This window comes from Excalfactoria chinensis, chromosome 1 (assembly GCF_039878825.1).
Source record: "Excalfactoria chinensis isolate bCotChi1 chromosome 1, bCotChi1.hap2, whole genome shotgun sequence".
Taxonomy (NCBI): Eukaryota; Metazoa; Chordata; class Aves; order Galliformes; family Phasianidae; genus Excalfactoria; species Excalfactoria chinensis.
This window is the reverse complement of record NC_092825.1, coordinates 137,458,396-137,480,878: the sequence shown is the minus strand read 5'-3', so window position 1 is coordinate 137,480,878 and position 22,483 is coordinate 137,458,396. Positions and strand designations below refer to the sequence as shown.

The 22,483-nt window shown below is 44.2% G+C and overlaps 1 protein-coding gene across 1 annotated transcript; it reads right to left on the bottom strand.

The window, feature by feature from the left end:
• Positions 1-14,186: 14,186 nt before the first annotated feature.
• Positions 14,187-15,158, bottom strand: LOC140265517 (2-oxoglutarate receptor 1-like). The gene has a single exon (XM_072361520.1). It carries the CDS (start codon positions 15,156-15,158, stop codon positions 14,187-14,189), a length of 972 nt encoding a protein of 323 aa, XP_072217621.1.
• Between the last annotated feature and the right edge of the window lie 7,325 nt (positions 15,159-22,483).

Genomic DNA, 22,483 nt, shown 5'->3' with positions numbered 1-22,483 from the left:
ATAGCTATTATCCTGTTCCCAGTCACTGCATGTGTCATTAGAAATCATTTGTATGAGGCTGTAGTGTTAGAAGCACAGAGGGAGCTAATTATAGTTAGGGATCATTTAATGTATCTGCTACTTAATCCATTACTCTCCTGTGCATCAGGGGCTGGTATTTATCCCACCTTGGTGGTGGTGGTGCCTTACAGGAAGCAAAAACAGGCTTTCCCAGCACCATGGCCATCACTGACAGGGATCCAGAGGACTGTGGAACTGGTGTCACATCCAACTATCTGACTTGGGCAGAAGAGAAGTAAACCTCTATTTTCAGACCTTTTTCAAGAAGGGGATAATAAATGGCCATTCAGATCAGCTCTGCATGAAGACCAAGCAGTACTCCACACTCTACCCAAATATTTTCTCATCTTTGGCTTAAAGAGAACATTCTGGCTCCTATCTGCCTCAGACCTTGCTTGACCATTCACCAGAGTTCAATCAGCTCGTCTTTGCACATGAGCCTTTGGAAATACTGCTTTAATTTGCAGACAGTCATTGGTCCAGAGCCTTGTATCAGACACCTGGGAAACTACAGACAAACTAACATGTGCCTCTTCTGAACAGCTGATTTAAATTGCTTGTATGGTGTCATGCAGGATAACTATGAAGGAAAGATGTTTCTCCAGTGTGACTTGCAGCTCTTCAGGCTGAGACATCATCTCTCCACCAGTACTTCCCCCAACTCATCTCCATATATCTTTTAAGTTGGCCCATAGGTAGACTAGTCCAATCCTTACCTAGAAACTAGGTCCTTTTTGTGCTTTCAGGCTATGCTTGTCCAGCTCCCCTCTACAAGCAGTAGAGAGAAACCAGAACACCTTCTGGTTTCACAGTTGGCTTCAATCACTCTAATTGCAGGCTGCTGCAGAAACATTGGCAACACCACCTCCCTCCTCTCTTCTTAAACCACATGGTGTCAGTGGTTCTAGTGTTTCTACAGTAATGAGATATGTCAGCTAATTGAGCCAGCTGAAAGCAAACCATTTTGTTCTTATTTCTGGTGTGCTGGTGAGTGGCCGTGGCTCCTTCTGTTTGTGCATGGGCTCCAACAGTAGGGACTGGCTGGGGCAAAGAGAGGGCAGCAGAAAACCAGCTCATGCAGAGACATGGCAGTGAGACCATGTGGCAGCTAGTTTTGTCATATGATCTACAGTTTTTCCCTAATTTGATGACTGTTTATGGGAATTAAGAAGACCAGATAAGAGCAAAGAGGAAGCTATAAGCATCTTCCCTGAAACAACCACTACAAAATCCTGCAGAGCTCATGTGTATAGATAAGTATTGCTGTTGATTATTGCATAGAAAGGAAACTGGAATGACTTGGCAGTAGGATTTCTAATTAAATATTTCCTCTTAAAACCTTATACTGGCTGGGTCAGCTATCACAGAGAACATGACACAAGGAGGATTGCCTTTTCATATTTTGTTTTTCCTTCAATGAAGGCAGAGAGAAGAGGACACACAGAGCATGGGTTCATGTATTTGGAGCACGCAGTCTGCTACAGAAAATTGTAGTCTAGAATACAGAAGTATAGAATAGATTCCAATGCCTTTATTTTTCTGCATCACGTTAAATCACTTTTGGCTAATTGCAAACAACGTCCCTTTCCTCCACGTGGGTTGGCCATTAACTTCTGCAGGCACAGGGGCAGAGGAGATCATACAGGGATTTTTGTGGTCTCTCAGCATCACTGCCAAGTTTGACTGTTATTATGACTTGTAGATGTGAGGGTCAACAAGCTGTCCCTCAGGCTCAGAGGCCACTCTCACATCATGAAATCTGATCTAAAATTGATGAGTGTAAGTGAAAGACTTCTGTCAGTGGTACTAGGCTTAGGGTCAGACCTCAAGACATAAACATGCATGGTGAATCACAGTGGGGATCACAAGGATAGCTCTGACTGATGACTGTATAGGAAAATAGGCAGTTTGTTGGGCAAGTGCTAGGCTGCAGAGCATTAAGAGCTTCCATTATATGTTTTACTTTTAGTTCGGCAAACATATAATCTTTCCATGGGCGATTTCCTTTAGCAGGCATGCATTTGTTTGTCTGGTCTTACCCTGTATGTGATTGAATACCTAATTATAGTTGTTATCAGAACACTGTCGAGAAATGCTCTGTTCTGTTGAGAATGGTACCATGCATCTTCATCACACAGGAAAGCCAGCTCTTGCTTTTCCCTTTACATTTCTCCTCTGGGACAGACTGGTAAGGGCAGCATTTTTTAATCCCCAAACGCATGTTAAGTTTCAATTAATCACTGCTAAATGCTGCCATCCAATTACGTAGGTAATGGAGACTGTTAATGAAAACTTCTGGAAAGGAATATTTTACCCTCAGAAAATTGCATGTATAATCTGGAATATAAGCAGTGCTACCACATCAGCTGAGCAGAAGTAGTTCAATACAGTTCCAAAAATAGTCTGCATGGATCTGAGGTGCTATTTTATGGCTAATATTAGTCCTTGAAATGAATCAGTGCTCGCGGGCTACAGTGCATAGAATAAGGTAAAAAATATACCAAAGCACTGAACTTTCAGAAGGTGAGCTGCTCCATGGGCAGTGGGCAGAAGAAAGGCAATGGAACAATTTACCTGCTTAAAGCCAGTATGTGCTCAGATACCTTGGTACAGCTTGGGCAGATCCATAAAGTGGTGAATAAAAAATATTTCAGGAGCACCCAGCTAAGAAGCAGTCTTAAATGTAGCAGCTGTGCTGGGTAGTTTTCCCACCAGACACTAAAAGCCAAACTAAACTCATCGGAGATGTGACAATGGTTGTAATTGTTTTAGGTAATGGAGCATTTCCTGAAAATGACCAAACTCAGATGATCCGAAAACAGAGAGGACCAATTTGCTGGTTGTTGTCCTGGTTTTTAATTTAGAGATGAAGCAGGCTCTAAACTCCTGTGGGATAAAATGGACATCCTTGAGTCAGTAGATGATTCATCGAAAGGTGCTGGTAATGTGGCCTCCAGTGTACAAGCAAGCTTGTAGTCATTGAAGATATACTCTGTTGTGTTGCCACTGCTGCTACATTTTTTTCTGCAGAGAACTATGGCAGATGAAGGAAGGTCTAACCTTTGCCTCAAGCCACTGTAACAAAGTTTGTCTTCAGATGATTGCGAGGCAGCCACCTACACGTGAATTCAGTATATGCAGAAATGAGTCTTGATGTTATCTTGGTGCTATTCCCTCAGTAGACAGGAGTCCCCAGCTGTGCAGAGAACACTACATTGCTGTCTAACTGCGTAAGTCTCAGCAGCCCTACTACCACCATCCTCATGCTGCCTCCTTCCCACACCAAACACTACTATTTAAGGCTGCACTTGGGCTGGGATAGTCCCAGGTATTTATACAAACTGGGGGAAGATTTCCTCATGAGCAGCCCTGCAGAGAGGGATTTGGGGGTCCTGGTGGATGAGAGGCTGGACATGAGCCAGCAGTGTGCGGCTGCTGCCCAGAGGCCAACTGTGATCTGGGCTACATTAAAAGAGGGGTGGCCAGCAGGGAGAGGGAGGTGATTGTCCCCCTCTACTCAGCTCTTGTGAGGCCCCATCTGCAGTATTGCGTCCAGGTCTGGGGCCTCCAGTACAGGAAGGACGTGGAGCTCTTGGAGTGAGGCCAGAGGAGGGCCACTAAGATGATCAGAGGGCTGGAGCACCTCTCCTATGTGCTCTTCTGCATCAAATACATGAAAGAGAGGTGTTCTTCACTGCAAAAGCTTTCTGTTGCTTTGTTTTTCCACACCAGCTTTTGTCCAGAGCTTTGGAGCTACTGCTGAGCTTTAGTCAGTTCTTCCACACCCTCTTTCAGATCTGCGGGATCTGATATTTGGCCACAGCACCAATACCATATAATAGAAGATTCAACTCCTCAAGAGAAGTAAAATGATTATAATACAATTATGAGGGTGGTGAGACACTGGAACAGGTTGCCCTGTGAGGCTGTGAATGCCCCCCCCCACCCACCCCCCCCCCAACCCCCGGAGGCCTTCAAGGCCAGTCTGGATGAGACTGTGTGACACCTGGTCTAGAGGGGCCCTGCCTATATCAGGGGGTTGGAACCAGATGATCTTAAAGGTCCCTTCCAGCCCAAACCATTCTATGATTCACATGATTCTATTAAATGGAAAAAGCTCTGTGCTCCCAAACTTATCTTTTTATTTATTTGTTTTCCTTCTTTCCAAAAGGCACTGTTTGATTGTTGGCAATAAAATGAGATGGTACAACTCGCTCAAGGATGTCAGAAATATCATACCTTTCACATACATGCTCTTTGGGGTCAGGTCAGGTGTTCTAGCCACTACACTGCCTTTTTGCAGCATACCACTCTCCTGCTACATATTGGCATGCTAAAGAACCTGAAGAGGGAATGACTAACTGAATTTTTGCATCAGATTTTGCACATGATTTCTAAGGAAGTGCAAACTGGTGTCTTGCACTAGCTTTGAAGCCAAATTAAATTGCACCAGTAAGGCATCTAGACCTCTAACACACTGGCTTTCATGGCAGTCAGTGCAACAAGCCAAGTGTGGAATCCTCCTTTCTGTAGGATTGCCTTGGGTGCAGGCAGCAAGTTGTCTGTCTCTCCTGAAATCCTGTGTCCTGATTCCAAGAGGTTTTGCCCGCTGGCATTGCAGGAGGTGTGGTAGAAGCAAGTGCCTCAGGAGTCCGATGCCTGCAGTCTGCACTCTCATTTCCACATCCCATTCTGCTGTTTGCCCTTTTCACAGCTTATTTGTCTGATATCCAGCTTGTGATCTGCGAAGACCTTTGATTCTTTACTGCAGTAATGCTGCCTAAGCAGGCAGACCCGCTTTTTGCAGTTTTGGTTATATTCATATAAGCATAAATTTTGCACTTGTCCTCACTGAATTGCATCTTGTGTTTTCAGACCATTTCTCCAATTTCTGTAAATTGCTTTGAATCGAATGCTATCCTCAAGCATGCCGACAGTCATCTTGTCATCTGCATGCTTAAAGGGTACGCTTTCTACTCCATTGCCCAAATTACTACTGAATATAGTAAGGGTGAGCTCACTGCATAATCTGGACTTGGATGGAGAATTTTGTGACGCTAAACATCCTGGAGCTGGGTCTTGGACTTGTCTCCCAGAAACTCCCAACAGTGTTATTTATTTCTGGAGCAGCATCTCAAACACAGCTCCAGCAGCACAGGCTTTTATGAAAAATCTGAGAGAAGCAGCAACATATCATGTTTTGTCCTCTTGTGGCCCCCACCCAGAGAGAAACATGTTCCATCCCAGTATGGGAGCTGGATGATGTCAGGCCAAGCAGCTTCTGAGGCCAGCAGCCCTCTCCATCCTACTGTTGTGCTCCATCCCATTCCCCATCTGGGTCTGCTTCTCTGGCTGGGTAGCTGAGAATCCTGGATGCTTCTACCTGCTTTCTGCCAGCATTTTTGATAGATTGAAGACATTCACGTGAAGCATTTTGATTCTCCCAACTCAGCATTTTCTGGGGGAAAAGTACCCTGCGGGAAATTTTTCGATTAGCTGTAATCAGCATATATGAATTCTTCCCAGATAAACCAATACAGGGAAGTCAGCCTTCATTCTGAGAGCAAATGACTCTCTCTTATCTCGGGTCAGGCAATTTTTCCTAATTCTCATCCTCAATGGTTGGTGTGTGGAGATAATCCTCACTGCAACCATGGCAGTGGCTGCACTGAGCTGAAGTCTCCTGGATAGTAAATTGCTGGTCTCTTTGTGACTGGCAGTGAAATATCACATTGCCTCTGCATGCCAGGGTAGGGGACAATAAACTGTCAACCAGAGAGGGCTCTACACATGACAGGAAGAGGGGTTCAGTAGTCATATAGTTAATCCTTTCTTCAAAGACTTGATTCACACTGCTTAGTGTGGCTGTTCACCCTCCAGTGTCTCTAGCTCAAGAAGAAGAGTACAAAAACTTCCATCATCTGCCTAGGAGCAAAAAGGTTTAGAGTAAGAACTTGTGCTCCTGAGATGACACTTCTCATGCACCACAGAACACCAGCAACAAGTAGGGCCTACTTTACAGCTTGAGCCAAGTGGAATCCATGGAACAGCCTTGAATTTCTCCAGGAGGCCTCAAAAAAGAATTCATAGGACTGTGCAGAATAAAGGCTGTCTCTCTATATTAGTAATCCTTAGTTAAGGCAATACAAGGAAAATTTGTACAAAACTTAACATCAAATGCTCCCCTGAGGGAACTTCATGGTGGGAGAGAACAAGTGCTGAGATCCATCTGATCCTTGCCAGAGTCACCTTGTTGACTCCCTGCAGGAGAGGTTTGCTGGTTTCCACCCACTGCCACAGACTTGTGTAGAACAGTCTTTCTTTAGTACAAGATAAGTTTTTCTTTGGAACAGTGAAGATTTTTGCATGAGAACCACATCACTTGAAGTAGTTCTCACACTTAACAGGGCAAGGAAACTTGGTAGAGGCACTGATAACCTCTGGGTAGAGAAATCTGATCCCTTGGAAGAGTGTGGTAGACATTGAATACAGCCCTCTGCTGAATTCCACATACCTCTCCCCAGCCAATGCTGGTATCCAGCAGTGCTACATTCACACATTACAGTACAAGCCAGATAGAGAATATGTAATTTAACCTCATTTGTCAGGACTGCATTTCAGGATTAATGCTTCCTTCTCTCCCAATAATGTGCTGTGAAAATCTCTTTGCAAGGTATTCACGTGCCTCAGTGTGGTAAAAACACACGCTGCTGCCCAAAGGGCTCCTCTCTGCCTCATTAGGGCCACCGATGTAATTCATTTCCAGGCACACCTCCTCTCTAGCCTTTGATGTGATAACTGTGGAGACTATTGCCTGTAGTGTCGCATCTCCACCAATTTCATCAGCTCGTTTGACTGGAGGGAGACAGAGGGAGATTCACTGCCACCCATATGGCTGTGCCTGCAGGTGTGACCCTTCCAGAATAGACAGGCCATGTACCTTTCAAAACCCACAGTTCTTGCAGTAGGGAACATTGCTGCGCCTGTCTTCCTGAGTTCAGCAAATTCCAACTCTAAGGATGGGAAACAGAGGAATAAGTCTGGTGGTGAACACTGTCCCAGCCTTAGAGCCTTCTGGGCAGGAGGCATTTTCCTGCTGCCTTTCCCCCAGAGCTCTGGTCCTGGTTCTGCACCAGGAAGGAAGCAGAAAATAAACTCTGATTAAATCTACTTTTCCTAGTCTGGGTTATAGTTAATCAGTGTGGAAGCCTGCTTCAGAGAAGCAGAACAGGTGATGAGAGAGATCTGTTCCCAGCTCCGTCACCTCAGGCAGGCTCACCTGGAGAGGTGTCTGCTCTTTCCATGGGGAGAAAGAAGGAAAAGAAAGATGTTCTGATGCCTACAGCCACACTTCTCTCTCGTTTAATAAGGTACAAAGAAACCTGCCTGCATTTCAGATGTGGAAAAATGGGTGAGAAGGAAGCACAAGCTGTTACTGCCTGCAGCTACAGAGTGGTCAACACCACAGGGGAGAGAAAAACCCACCATTGGTTGTGGCAGTCAGGAGGGGCTGAAGTTGTTGCCCAAAGAAGATAAGCTAACTTTCTGTTTTACCTTTCTCACTGCTTGCTGTACTTACACGGCCCCATCACTGCTCGTGAGACAACAACCATAGGCAGAAGACGAGAGGCACTTGGTTTATGCTAATTTACATTATTTACCACGTAGCCACTCTAGTTTAAAAGTATAAACCAGATTGTGCTTCTCTGGAAGAAATCGAACCAACGCTCCCACCTTGCTCTTGCAGTTGATACAAACATCATTTTGTACCTCTGCCTGTGCTCCGCTGCTTATCCAGCGCAGACCTGTTCCAAATTACACAGTTATCCCACACACTTAAGCTTTTACCAAGGAAAACCCTTTTCTAGAAGTGTTTTGTCTGCCCTCTACTGGGAATTCGAATTATAGCACTTGCAGGGAACAGCAATTACTCGTAGCTCCTGCAGAGCCAAGAACTGCTGCAGCAACTGCTCTTCGTGGTGCTTCCAAGCACAATACGATCCCCCATTCCTGTTCCTTCAAGTCTGTATTTTAGGGGAAAGAACGGGGGAAATGTCTTCTAGGATTTTGTGATGGTACAGAGGATTTCCATCGATGTCAGCCACGTAGGTGCAGAGTGCAGTGCTGGGAGCGTATTTGGGCTGAGCTCTGCTCTAACTTGGCCTTCATTGCTGACCTACCGGTGCAGAGCAATTAAGACTCCTTTGAAAGCCTTGCCTTAAGCCTTTAATGCACTCTGAAAAGCTCGGGGCTGGGAAGTGATCTTTTCCTGCTGCTCATTTGTATTGTGACAGAGGCAAGTCGTTTATCTGCACTGTGCCTCAGTTCCATCACCTGTTAAGCAGGAGTGATATGCAAGAATCACTGTGCAGTTTACCCACAGAAAGGTAAAGGTGAGAACACCTCTGTAGGCAAGGGCTGCTGCCTTGTCTGATCAGATAACTTCCTGTTGCTAAGAAGCCTTATGAAGTGAGAGGAAATAGGAAATTTCAAAGGGACATATTGCTTTAAGTTGCCCCACAGTATGTTTGCATCTCTTTTTTCTGCCAGCTCTTCTTCGTTCCTTCTGAGCTCATAAACAATCGGACAATCCTGGTTCATTCAGTTGAAAACAGCCCCTCTGGGATCATTCAGGGCTGAAGTAAATCCATTCTTAATGCTCCTTGCTGACAAAGGAGCATGCTGGAAACACAACTATGCTTAATGAAAAGATATGAAGAAACACGTTTCTCTGGGAGCTTTCTACCTTGTTTCATCAGGATTCAGTACAGCATTGGCTGTGTGCTCCTAGCACTGCATTTTGTTCTTCTTCACCTTATATTCCATTGCTATTCTACAAACTTAAAGTAAATCCATGACAGAATTTGATCACAGAAAAAGCAGAAGTATAGAAAAACACCCCAGAGCTCTGTTTTCCTTACAAGAGCAGGGTGTCACTGTGACTGTAGCTTCCAGGCAACCACCTCTCTCTTGGTTTAGATATCAGTGATATCATCCACTGCGGAGAGCAAAGGAATTGAGGAGAGATCTTAAGAGATAAAATACCCTTTAGATCAAATGTCTTTCAGGATTCTAGAGGTGATGAGTCAAACACACTCTGCATTGTACTTCCCTGCAGCAACCCAGAAAAACCATGTTCCCTCTGTGTGGTTTTGAGAAGTCAGTGTTTGAGTTTTAAGTTTTGTTTTGGAAAGAGACTCAGCTCAGTGTTTACTGACTTCTCCCTCTGGGTCCCAAAGTACAGCTCTGACTCAAAGGAGGAATGTATTTTCTCTCCTGTGTTAGAATCATCTCACTGTCTCTGTGCTCCACTGCAGCACTCAGGCATCCCAGGCACCAAGGCTGCAAGACACATCAGTTATGAGCCTGAAAACAAGCCTTGAAATACACCTTCTTCAGGGCACGCTTCTTTCCCCCTGGACATAATTTGTGGCTTTTATGTTAAAGTGGCATCATCTGACACCACTAATGCCTCTACTTTCACAAAACATATGGGAACTGTAAAGGAACAAAATAAGGGGTTTTTTTTAATCTCTTCTCCTTTTGTTCTGGCAGGGAAAGGTGAATACATTTCTGGGCTTGAAGCAGTTGAATAGCAGTGTATTCATTGCTCGTTTGTTGTTTTAGAGCTTAAGATCATTCAGCCTGCATTTGCAGATGGCAGAATAGTGACAGAGGGGAGCAGCAACCATCTCAAGTTTATCCTCCCAGCAAAATGACAGTATCTGTCTGATGTCTAAATGACTCCATGGTGAGGCTGGTACTGCCCTTCCTTCACATGGTGGATCTCTGCTGAGGAGTTAAATTGTATGGCTAATGTCACAGCAGCCCAACTGCACACACAGTTACACCTGAATGAAACTGTGACTTTGTCTCAGATTAGGATCCAACACAGAACTTTCAATAGTCAACCACTGCCAAGCTTTCACTCTACTAGATGTTAAGCAAGGTATTCATTTTCACTATACACGCAGTTTAACTATTTCTAGGCATTCGGTCAAACTGAGCACTGGAATTGTTTGAAAGGCATCTAGATTAGGACAAGGACAGATTTTACAAGATATTTTCTTGTTGTTTTTCTTGTGCAGAACATGATCAGTGATTTCCCTTGGGGGTCAGTACTCAAACAGTCGCTCTTTAACGTCTTCATCGGTGACATCGACAGTGGGGTTGGGTGCACCCTTAGCAAGATCTTAGATGACACAAAGCTGTGGGGTGTGGTCAACACACCTGAGGGATGGGATGCTGTTCAGAGAGACCTAAAAAGGCTTGAATGGTGGACCTAAGAGAACTTCATGAGGGTCAACAAATCCAAGTGCAAGGTCTTGCACCTGGGTCATGGGAACTCCTGCTATCAGAACAAGTTAGGTGACATAAGGATAGAGCACAGCCCTGTCAAAAAGGACTTGAGGGCACTGAGGGATGGTAAACTGAACATGAGCCAGCGATGTGCCCTCACAGCCCAGAAAGCCAACGATATCCCTGGCTGCATCAAAAGCAGCATGGTCAGCAAGATGAAAGAGGTGATCCTTCCCCTCTGCTCTGTGCTGGTCAGGCCTCACTTGGAGTACTGCATCTAGATATGGAGTCCTCAGAACAGGAGAGACATAAACCTGTTGGAGCCACATCCAGAGAAGGGTCACAAAAATGATCCAAGGGATGGAACATGTCTTCTACAAGTATATGCTGAAAAAACTGGGGCTGTTCAGCCTGGAGAAGAGAAGGGTCCAGGAAGACCTGAAAGCAGTGGCTATAAGAAAAAAACTCTCCAGCAGAGTCTGTTATGATAGAAGAAGGGGAAACTGTTTCAACGAAAGAGGAGAGATTTAGACTGGACAAAAGGAAGAATATTTTTTCAGTAAAGGTGATGAGGCACTGGAACAGGTTTCCCAGAGAAATAGTGAAAGCCCCATCCCTAGGGACATTCAAGGTCAGGCTAGATGGGGCTCTGAGCAACCTGATTTCATTGCAGGGTGGTTGAAGCAGATTACCTTTAAGGGTCCCTTCCAACTCAAAAAGTTTTTTGATTCTATGCTATTCTGCTGCAGTCTCTGACACTATGTAAGTCACTGTGAAGAGTAAGGTTCGAAAGCAGTAGGCAATTCCACAATCTCTTCATTACTGTCATCAGAACTGACATCTCTCTAAGAGGTCTGAACCCCGGTTACCTTGCAAAGTTTCCTTTTTGGAATCTATGCAGTCCCAGGCAGAGAGCAGATGGTTGGCATGCACTGAAGTTGACACGGCTGTCTTTGCAGACAAACTTCTAACAGAAACCTGGTTAGTGGAACATAACTACTTTGTGAATCAGCTTTCAATATCATAGTAGTTCACGTAGCTTTGTTGTCACACTGTATGCAGAGCTTGGATAATGTCTCCTGTTTACTGCAATTGAAACACTTGTCCTTATTTCAGCAGTAAGTTTACAGCTGCTAAAAATAGAAGCTATCAAATCTCACCCTTCACAGCAAGCAGAAGGAATGAGTCACATGAGATAATGATCTCCTGGTCCCACAGGGCACCTGAGTAGACCCTAAACTCTTTAAAAATGCCTGCAGTAGGGCTGAGCTTTTGTCCTTCAGATTTAGCCACACTAACAGAAAAAATGACTGCCTTACAGGAGAGATTCAGGTTGGATATCAGGAAAACTCTTCACTAGAGAGTACTGAGCATGGAACAAGCTGCCCAGGGCAGTGGTCATGGCGCTGAGATGCTGAAGTTCATGGAGCATTTGGACACTGATCTCAGATATAAGGTTTGAATATGAAGTCAGAGCTGGACACCACAATCATTGTGGGTCCCTTCTGATGCAGGAGATTCTGTGATTCAGCACTTTGAAAGCAGGTAGTTCAGCCCAAACTGAGTGAAGAGAAACAGTAGGAAAGTAGGTGAGACAGAAAGAAGGCAACCAAACTATGTCTAAGTTAAGGGGAAAAAAGAGGAGGAGGTGGAAAGGCAGCCCCTTTTCAAGTCACTGAAACTGTGAGATTGTCACTCTTTCTGCTGTCAGAGATGGAAAGCCTTGAACACTTCCATTACACACTTTTTTACCTTTAGTCCCTTCGTTTTATGTTGTACGTGTGGCTGTACTTCTGTTCATGTGTGATAAGCTCAGCTTGGGCTTGAGAAAGAAGAGCTTCTGAGAACAAGGATTAAAAATGTAATGATGGTCCTTGCTCTGAGAGAGGAAAAAAGGGTATTTTCAACCCACTGAGAGGATCCAGTGTAAACATTAGGAGACATTTTGTGCTTCGACAGAAGAGGAAGAGAGTATGTACTGTGTGCTTGTGCTTTTATTTTCCATGTTAGAAAGTTAAGATGTAATGAATTTATGATGTCAGAAAAGACTTCTCTCACGTGAATCATCTTGCATATTTGTTCTGGACATGAATCAAACGTGTGTACGTGAAACCAGGCAGCTTGAGCATGAATGATCACCATCTAGTGGCAACACAAGGCATGTAAAAACATTGTAATGTCATACATACAGTGCTTGCATAGCACCGTCTGTTCTGTAATCAACCATAAAGCCCAAAACATGGGAATCTTGCATTTCCCAAATATCTTTGGAGTGGTGCTAATCCATAGTGGGTACCAGCCATTGTCAAGAAACAGGTGTCTGCTGCTGGCCCTCCATATGCCCCAGGTGTCACAGTGCTGTGGCAGGGTGTTGGGAAAGCCTCCAGCCCCAGGGATGTCCCTGGGCACTGCTTCTTTCACTGGCACTGATCTTACCAGCAGTGCACATTTAATAATAGAGCTGAGTGTCCAAAATGGATCTCCAGAGATCAGGTGGCCTTGTGTCCCTCTTGTCAAATGACTTGATATCTGCTCCTGGAGACACATAGTGGCATGGACTTCTCTTGTCCTTTCCAGTGCATCGTTACCTCCACAAGAGAAAGCCCACCCTGATGTCCCCCTTTGAGGTACTTTTGGACCACTTGTTTTCATGTCCAGTTCCTTTCCCCTTTGGTCGTTCCCTTGAGAATACTCTTACAGCACTTCACTCATCACCTCTTCTCTGGCTTTTATTTTTCCTTTTGTGTTTGTACAGTTCATTATTTCTACTTAAACTCAGTACTTTGCACCTGTCACTGCCTAATAGCACCCTGTGGTTTTTCAGAACACAGTTGCAATTTATCAGTGTAATTTTGTCCTCTCAACTTCGTGTCATTTGCAAATACAATAACCAGACTTCATTTCATCATCCAATTTGTTAATGAAAACACCAACTATCCCCAAACCCAGGACATATCGGTCAAATCCCCACTGCATAACTCCCTCTACTTCAGCAGAAAATCACAACTATGTCTGTTCTGAACATAGCTCTGTAACCAGCAAGGGTACAGTAGCTACTGGATTCATCTAGACAGTTTCTTTAATTTATAATTAAAAGAATTACCTCAGAGTAAAAATTCTTTCAGGGGTCAAGCTTTATGACGTGTGCTTCTTTTCTTCCACATACAGGCTTGCTAATGTGTTGCAGTAGCAAATCAGATTAATATGGGATTGTACATACCCAGTAAACCCGGAGAGATTTCAGCAACCATGACAATCTTCTACATCTCACTACAGCTGTAATTAACAAAACACTACACCAGTGGCAGCACTGAACTCGGTGGAAGTTGTTCTCTTGTCCAAACCCAGCTCCCTGTTCTTCTTCATCCAGCCTCCACGACTGAAGAGAATCCAGCATTTCCCAGATATCTTTGGGAACAGTCCGATCGGGTAAGTTAAAATTCTGCCTTCAAGGAGGGTTGCAATTTTTTCTCCTCATTCCTTTATTTTATTTTATTTTATTTTATTTTATTTTATTTTATTTTATTTTATTTTATTTTATTTTATTTTATTTTATTTTATTTTATTTTTTATTATTATTTTATTTTATTTTATTGGTTGCTAAGAGAGGCACGTATAAGCCTGCTCCTGAGATGTCTTTATAGACAAGCGCTCTACTACAGAGAGAGCAAGAATGCAGCAGCAGTTCTCACTGCCATATCCATACAATTGCCTACGTGGCAAGAAAGCAATTCCAGGTTTGCTGAAATTTCCTTCAAGGGACTCTTCTATATACTTAAGGTGATTTCTGACTTGTTCACATAATTACTGCTCCCAGGTGGCTGGATTCATTTGCTCCACTTGCACCATGAAAGTGAGAGGATGGCCTGCTGGAAGTTATCTCCCATCACAACGTACAGAAGAAGGTTACCACAGGTGTTGAGTGCAGCCAGAGGCCGAGAAATGATATAGATGGTGTGAATCTGCTTCTCAACATGACAGCTGACAGGACAAAACTGCAGTTCAACCCAAGCTACCCGAAAAAGGTGGAAGGGGAGGAAGCACACATAGAAGACCGCCAAGAGGACGATGGTAAGTCTGCGAGCCTTCTGTTTGTGGCTAGCCTGAGTCTGGGGCCCACTGGCCAAGGCATGAATAATGAGTGCATAGCACAGAGTTACTGTCACCAGGGGCAAGAAGAAGGCCAAGCCTGTGAGCAGCCAGTTATACCACCTGATCGCATCCAGGTTTTCAGAGCTGGCGAAGTCAAGGCATAAGGATCTGTTTTGCTCCTCTTTTGAGGAGATCAAGAAGTTGATGGGACTGACAGCTGCCAAGGAGATCACCCAAATGGCCGCACAAGCCACTGCTGTCCACCGCTTCCTTTGGATGTGGAAAAACTTCATAGGGTGGACAATCACCATGTAGCGGAAGGCACTGAAGCAAGTGAGGAAGAGGATGCTGCTGTACAAGTTGAAGTAGAAGCCAAAACGAATGAACTTGCACAAGAATCCCCCGAAGATCCAGTGCTCCCCACTAGCATAGTAATGTATCAGGAATGGAAGGCTGGTGAGGTAGAGCAGGTCTGTAAGTGCCAGGTTCAGCATGATGATGGTGCTGCTCTTCCAAGGCCTCATCTTGAAGCTGTAAACACAGATTGCAATGATGTTTCCTGGGAAGCCCACCAGAAAGATGAGGCTGTACATAACAGGGAGGTACAAAGTCTTCAGACTGACTTCTATATCAGTGCAGTTGGGAAAATCATCTCCGATATCTTGCCAGGTCATGGGGTTGGCTAAATCACCACTTGTTGTGTTCATGTTTCTTTCTTAATGCTTAAAGAAGAGAGAAATACTTAGTGTTCTCTGGAAGAAAAGACCATGTACTAGCCTGTTAAAAACAATGAATATCCAGGTCTTATTTCAAGTTCCCACTGTCAAAGTGCCTCTATTAAATAAGAAAAGACCTTGCTGCTTTAGTGAGAATTAATCCTGATCTATAGGCCTTTTGTTCATATTTATACAGATACAGTAAAAATCGTATTCCCACATATGTATTTTCAAGGAAGGGTTTCCATGAGCAGAATGTAAGGAACTCCCAGCACCACGATGGGTGATGTGTGTCCCCCAGTGCATAAAGGTCATCGTCTGCTCTCGTCAGGGTTCAAATGCAGCTGAAAGACAGACTGGTTGTGCTGTGCCACTGACCAAAGGCACAGAGAGGAACGTCCAGAATGTTGCTGCTACATAAAAGCTATTCGCTTCATTGATAATTAACTGGAAAACAGAGCAGATGTTGAAATGTTTGCATATTCCTTTTAACACTGGAGTGCAGTAGCATTTTTATTCCTGCTTCTTGAAAAAAAAAAAAAAAAGAGAAGAAAAAGAAAATAAAAGAAAAGAAAAGAAAAAGAAAAAAAGAAAACTGATACACAAATATTTAATTTCGTTTGTTCATTAACAAGATTAATATTGCAATGAAACAGGCTCTTCCCAGATTTTCCATTAGCTGTTATGTAAATGTCTATTCCTTAAAAAAAATTAAATGGTGATTTTCTTTTAGACAGTATCCTTTAGAGTTCTCTGAAACAATTGAATAAATGCAGCCAAGTTTGCAAAGCAGCCATTCTCAAGATATATTCCGGGACTTGACCAAGATTCAATGGACTTAAAGATGGTCATAGAATCATAGAATTGCTCTGGTTGGAAAAGACCTTCCAGATCATTGAGTCCAACCCCAACTTAACCATGCTACCCAAATTCTAACAACCCTCTGCTAAATCTGAGCAAAGTATATAGGATCTGCAGTATATAGAATCTCCAGTAGGAAACATGGGGCTACTGAAGCTCATAGGAAATAACCTTCGAGGTCTCACCCTGTAAAAGCAGTTTTGTGGATGCTGGTTTTCTTTTATAGCTGTTTTGATGGGAAAAAATAGTTGTGCACATCTCAAATGTAATTATTGCCTGAGGTAGGCCTCCTCTTGCAGGGTGATGTCCATCCTCAAATTACTGTGGTCTGGGTCTGCTAAAGAAAATCCTACTGAATCATCAATTCCATTTCTTGTTCCACCTCAGATTTTCTTTATGTGGCTCCCACCCTCAGTCACTTTAGGGATCTCACAGAGACTGGTTCCAGGATTTTAATTCAAATTCGCGTGGAACATACAGTTGTATGTGTGAGAAGGACAAGACCACCAGAGAAAAGCCAACGCTGTCTGTGAAGCTCTATTTCATGCCATATAGAAAGATGCACATGGATGAGGGCAAAAAGAACATGATATGGAAAGATGGCTGGTCAGAAGAATTGCAGCTACTCTGTCGTACCCAAACCAACCTAAAGCCACCCTTCAACGAGGCCTGTGAAGGGCTTGGAAAATCAACCCTATGAGGAAAGGCTGAGGGAGCTGGGGATGTTTAGTCTGGGGAAAAGGAGGCTGAAGGGAAACATTATTGCTCTCTTCCACTATCGGAAAGGTGCTTACAGTCAGAGTGGAACAGGTCTCTTCTATCTGGTGACAGGGGAAATGGTCTCAAGTTGCACCAAGGTAAGTTTAGGTTGGACATTAGACGTTAGGAAACACTTCTTTACAGAAAGGGTAGTTAAACACTGGAATAGGCTCCCCAGGGAGGTGGTTGAGTCACCGTCCCTGGATGTGTTTAAGAGCCATTTGGATGTGGTGCTCAGAGGTATGATTTAGCAGAGGGTTGTTAAAGTTAGGGTACTATGGTTAGGCTGCGGTTGGACTTGACGATCTTTGAGGTCTTTTCCAACCTGAGTAATTCTATGATTCTGTGATTCCATTAAATGGCTAATGTTTAACCAGCCAAACTGCAAAGGCCCTGTTCCACAGCAGCATGCTGTCCACACTGGGAGCACAGCCCTGCTCACAGCATGGTGTTTACAGCATGCACCCGTTAACCAGGCTGAAGGGCATGGCTGGGTGCTGCTTCCTGCACTTTCTTCATAGGTTTTTTAGGACTGTCATTTTTTCAGTAGCATTTTTTCCTGCCTATCAGGGTGTTTCTGCAGCAAATCCATAGAGCAAACCTATAGGGGCTGCAGGGCAAATACCTACAACCATCAGAAAGTGTGGTGGCAGGAGCAGCATTCAGCTGCTGCAGTCCATGAGGACAAACACACTCTCCCAACGGTCCCCTACATTATGGGTTAGGTATCTGACAGGGCAGGGTTTGGGCTCCGGGCCGGTTAGGGATGCCTGGTGTGGGGACAAGCACTGCAAGAAGAGCACTGAATCTAGGGGTCTCCCTTCTGACCTGCCCTAAGATTACACCCAGTGTAACAGTCTGTCAGTGACTAGAGAGAGCAGACAGCAAGTCTTTGCTGTTGGCCTTATTATTTCATAGTCAGAATTACAAATAGAATGTAGACAAAACTTAAATCTAATTAAGCAACAGTTTGTGCTGTGGCAGATTTTATCACACTAAGTAATTGGCCGTAATGGGACTTCTGCAGCCTGAGCTGAGGGCAAGTGATATATGCTGTAGACACATAATGAACTTTAAATAAATTATCCAAAAGCAGAACTCAAAATAAAAGGGAACTAGGTTATTGAAATAGAAACTCTCTGTCTTAGCAGTGGAGCCACTGCTCCATTACATGGTGTTCTTTACTGTAACCAATTGATCGGAGTCACTTCGAAAAATGTTGTCATTGCATGACTTTAATTGCAGTCACGTATAAAGGAAACATATCTGCTCCTGCATTGTGATAATTTAATTAGAGCCTGCTGGAAATAAAAGCCAAATGTCTGCAGCCGTGGCAAAGTAACCTAATGCCCGTAATTGGACTATATTTCACACAGATGTGTTGCTGAATAAATTAAACAGGATTTGGCTCACAGCGTCTGACTCTTCCTCTGGCTCAGTTCTAAGAACCACAAATGATATATTTAAGTATGAAGATATAAGTTCAACTTTCCTTAGTCTGTAAATTTCTGTGAGGTGTCTCCATGGAGGAACATGTGGATTTAACCTGAGCAGGGGATGCATTACAGAGAAGATAAATTTGTTGTTAATTTGTTCGATGCCTTCATCGCCCTGTAACCCTTTGCTCATCTCTCCCCATTCTGCCCTCTCTCTGCATTCACACTGTTAAAGCAAAATAGACATGTTACCTGTAAGTCCTCAGCATGTTCTCCTCCCCTTCTCACAGCTGAATCCTTAAATATCCTGCTCCTGGTGCACCGGGGTGATTTGGGAGGCTGCAGCAAATCCCCCAGCTGAAGTCAGGACGTGGGAAGGCTCTATCCCTGTTTGCAGCTCTATGCCAAGTGAAGGCAGTGCGGGCAACACCAGCCCACACCTGCATGCAGACTGGCTGCCACATCCCTGTGCCAGCTGCTCCCTGCTTGGCCTCTGCCTCTTGCACAGGATGGAGGGACTGGCCCAGCGTCCATCACAACATGAGTCAGGACTGCCTGTAACCTGTCTGGTTTAGCTGAGGCGGTATTTTTCGGCTGCTTCCAGCCTCCTGGAGAGAAGCAGTCTGGACAGAGAGAAACAGTACTACAACAGAGTCCAAGTGAAGGAGCACTGGCTCACCTGGTCACAGCACAAGGGAAGTGGGAGATGTGGGGTGTTATGGAGAAGGAGCAAGCTGTGAGCTGGGGGGAGCTGCTCTGCAGATGGATGGATGGATGGATGGATGGATGGATGGATGGATGGATGGATGGATGGATGGATGGATGGATGGATGGATGGATGGATGGATGCTGAGGGCAGGACCAGGCCCTGGCCTTTCCAGAAGGGTGCCTTTGCCTCCTACACTGGGAACAGTGGGACCCTCCTGTGGGGAGGAACTTGGAAGGAAGTCAAAGAATCATAGACTCATTAGAGATTGAAAAGACCTCTAAGGTCATCCAGTCCAATCATCAGCTCATCACCACCATGCCCACCAACCGTGTCCTTCAGTTCCATATCTACCTCACTCTTCTCTATCCCTCTCTCACATCTGTCGCTCTCTTCTGTGAGAGAGGAAGGGCACAGGCACCTTTTTGGGTGCTCTGGGACAAGTGTTTTACTTCCCTTGCACATTGACCTGCAAGGATCCTGGGCTTGCCCAGAAGTGCTGAGGTAATTATGTGGGAGGAGGCAGTAAAAGATTTCATGGGATGACTTTGCTTTCTGGTGTGGTGCTAACAGAGACTACTATACTGCTGAGATTTCCTGCAGAAACAGTGTTTAAACATAATGATCGATCTCTCCCCCCTTCCTTTCCAATTGTTTTGTTTCCTGGGATAGCTGTGCTCTATTGTGGACAGACATCTTGTTTAAAAGCAGCAATCAATGTTCTAGTTTCAAGTTTCTCTTCTTTTTTTCTTGCTTCCTTTTTTCTTTTTTCCTCCATGAAGAAAACAAACTTTTTTGTACCAGATTTGTTTTGAATCAAATATTTGCAGGCAGGAGGGAGAGTTATTATCTTTAGAGGAAAATGGTAGAGGCTGAAAGGAATGTTTTCCAATGCTGAGCTTAATTTCAGTTCTGGCATCACTGACGGTTTGAATCTATTATTTACTTTCTCATCGTGATAAGAGATGTGAACTTGGTAACACAGGCAATTATGTACAGGCATGATGTAATGGTGAATCGGGCCTCAAATTAATTTGCAAACAGTGCAATTTAAATTAATACATAACAATCTCATTTCCTTACCTTTATACAAGGGCTGCTTTGAAAGTCATGCCTCCTATTTTATTATGTTAGCCCATAGCACCAGAGGTGGATGTTGGTGGTACAGCAGTAGAGGTTGAACCTTGCCACCAATATTCCACTCCATGTTGTTGCTGTGTGATAGATGGCAGCAGAAGGTCAGTCTGACAGAATGACATCTGACATGGAAGCGCAGATGAAGCAAAGGGGTGTCACTGAACTCCTCCACATGGAAAAAAATGGCACCCATTGACATTCATTGACACTTGCTGAATGGTTATGGAGACCAAATATTAGGTGTGATTACTTGAGGCAGCGGGTGATGCATTTCAGCAATGCCAGTGTGGCCGTCACCGTGTCCCTGAGAAACAACTGATATGAACTGATGTTGTTTTTTTGTTATCAAAAAGAGCTGAAACCACTTTTTACCATGTGACTTTCATTACTGTATCTCATGGAAGCTATTTGTTCTGAAGGTGAATTGTGCCCACAGCTAAAATTATGTGCTTAGATATTCACATTACTCTCTCTGGATTCTGCTTCCAGACTCCCACCTTCTTCATGCCTATTGAAGCTATAAGAAAAAGCCTGTTTAGCAATGTTTTTGTTGTTGTTGTTGAAGTATCTAAGCATTATAATCCTATCACCCTTCGTATTTCTTTCTTATTGGAAGGTGGTTGAGTCACCATCCCTGGATGTGTTTAAAAACCATTTGGATGTAGTGTTCAGAGACGATTTAGAGGAGGATTGTTAGAGTTAGGGTAGCATGGTTAGGTTGCTGTTGAACTTGATGATCTTGAAGTTCTTTTCCAACCTGAGCAATTCTATGATTCTATTAGATTGGTGGCTTTAGGGCATCCCACTGTACTCCTGAGCTTCTACAACCTATTCTCTCTTTCCTCCCATCAGCCTTGTGAGGTAGAACATGAGGTTCTCCAGACTCTATCCCACATTTCTGCATCTTGGACAGTATGGCCAGAGCCAGTGGAATCAGACTCAGAAATCCCATGCATCCCCAGTGTGTGTACACAAGTCAGCTCTGCTCATCTACTCCATGTAACACTGCTGAGAGGCATCAGAGATGGTGTCCTCTGCACATCTGACCCCTTGAAGTGGGGTGGTTAGAATCCTACCTGCTTTGGGGCTCTCTGTCCCTTCACCCACGGATTTCATCAGTTTTTCTTCATGCATCAAGTGAATACTGTTGTCATACTCCCATAGGGACAGAGAAAAGGAGACATGATCACCGTATCCCTGTCTTCTTGATAATCCTCAGTTTTTTCCCTTGGGAATAACTTCCCTTTTCCTTCAACTTCAGTTTGACATGATGCCCCCACATTGCTGCTATCCTCTAGGAGCTCTGCAGCATGACAGTTTTTCTGCTACAGAACCCACACCATTCATTCATCCAGTCATTCACCCTCCCTTCCTGTGCCAAGTACTTCCTTCCCGTGCCCAGCAGAGAGCCCAGACTGCCAAACTGTGATGCTAATGCCCCTGTTATTCTCTTGGTTCAACATGTTTGTCCCCAAGAGAGGAGCAGTGTGTCTGCAGGACCTAGAAATACAGACAGAGGCACATGGGATGGATGCATAGGAGGGATGTCTTCCTATGCGTAGCAGTCAGACACGTATAGTCCAAAGATGCACACCTGTTTTCAAATAACTTCCCTACATATTGTAGCTGTTTGCTGGGGTGAAGCAATAAGTAAACAAATAAATAAATAAACGCAATGCCAGAAATGCCTGTGGAAGCTTGAGGCAGGATGAATAATTGATACATAGTCTTTGGTGTGATTAATTTGTAGCACTTTGTTCTTTATTTAAGTTCAGTGAGACTGCAGCACCACGCTAAGTTAGGCAACTGCTGCAGAATGTATATATCAAGGATGGGTTATCTCATATATCACACTTAGGGGGCTGTCTGACTGTGTCTGAGCTAGGAGTTCATGCTTCTTACTTTAACTCGCTGCTTCCATATCAGTGTTCATGACTTTGATATTTTTTCAAGCTGTCTCTGGCATGGCATTGAGGAAATCTCTCTCTTTCATTATTGTGCTACGCCCTGCTGAGAGTTCCTCTTATCTCACAGGGTGTGCTTTGTCAAGGGTGGGTGTTGCTGACAGATTGTTCTGCAGCTCAATGCAAGTTATTTCCTCATTCCCTTTCCCGTTTTTGCAGGTTGAGCTATTTACATGTCCTGTTCTTAGCAGTTAGGGATGGACCCTGCTGCTTTTCTTTAGCTACAGAGGTCCAGTTTAGGCAAAACAAGGACAAACACAGAAGGTCAAGAACTTCTCTCTTTTCAGTAACAAAAAGTGCCTCAGTGTGCAAACCGTGTATTTGATCTGACCTTTCTCAGCCCAGAATCCCACACCTTGTAGACCCCTCCTTAAAAAGAAGGAGGACTGAGCTGGCTGCTTGCACATCCCCATTTCCAGAGAGCTTCTGTCCTCTTGATTTGTTGATTTTTAG

Bases quoted from the DNA above. Each gene is read 5' to 3' on its own strand.
- LOC140265517 (XM_072361520.1), bottom strand. From the start codon at position 15,158: ATGAACACAACAAGTGGTGATTTAGCCAACCCCATGACCTGGCAAGAT.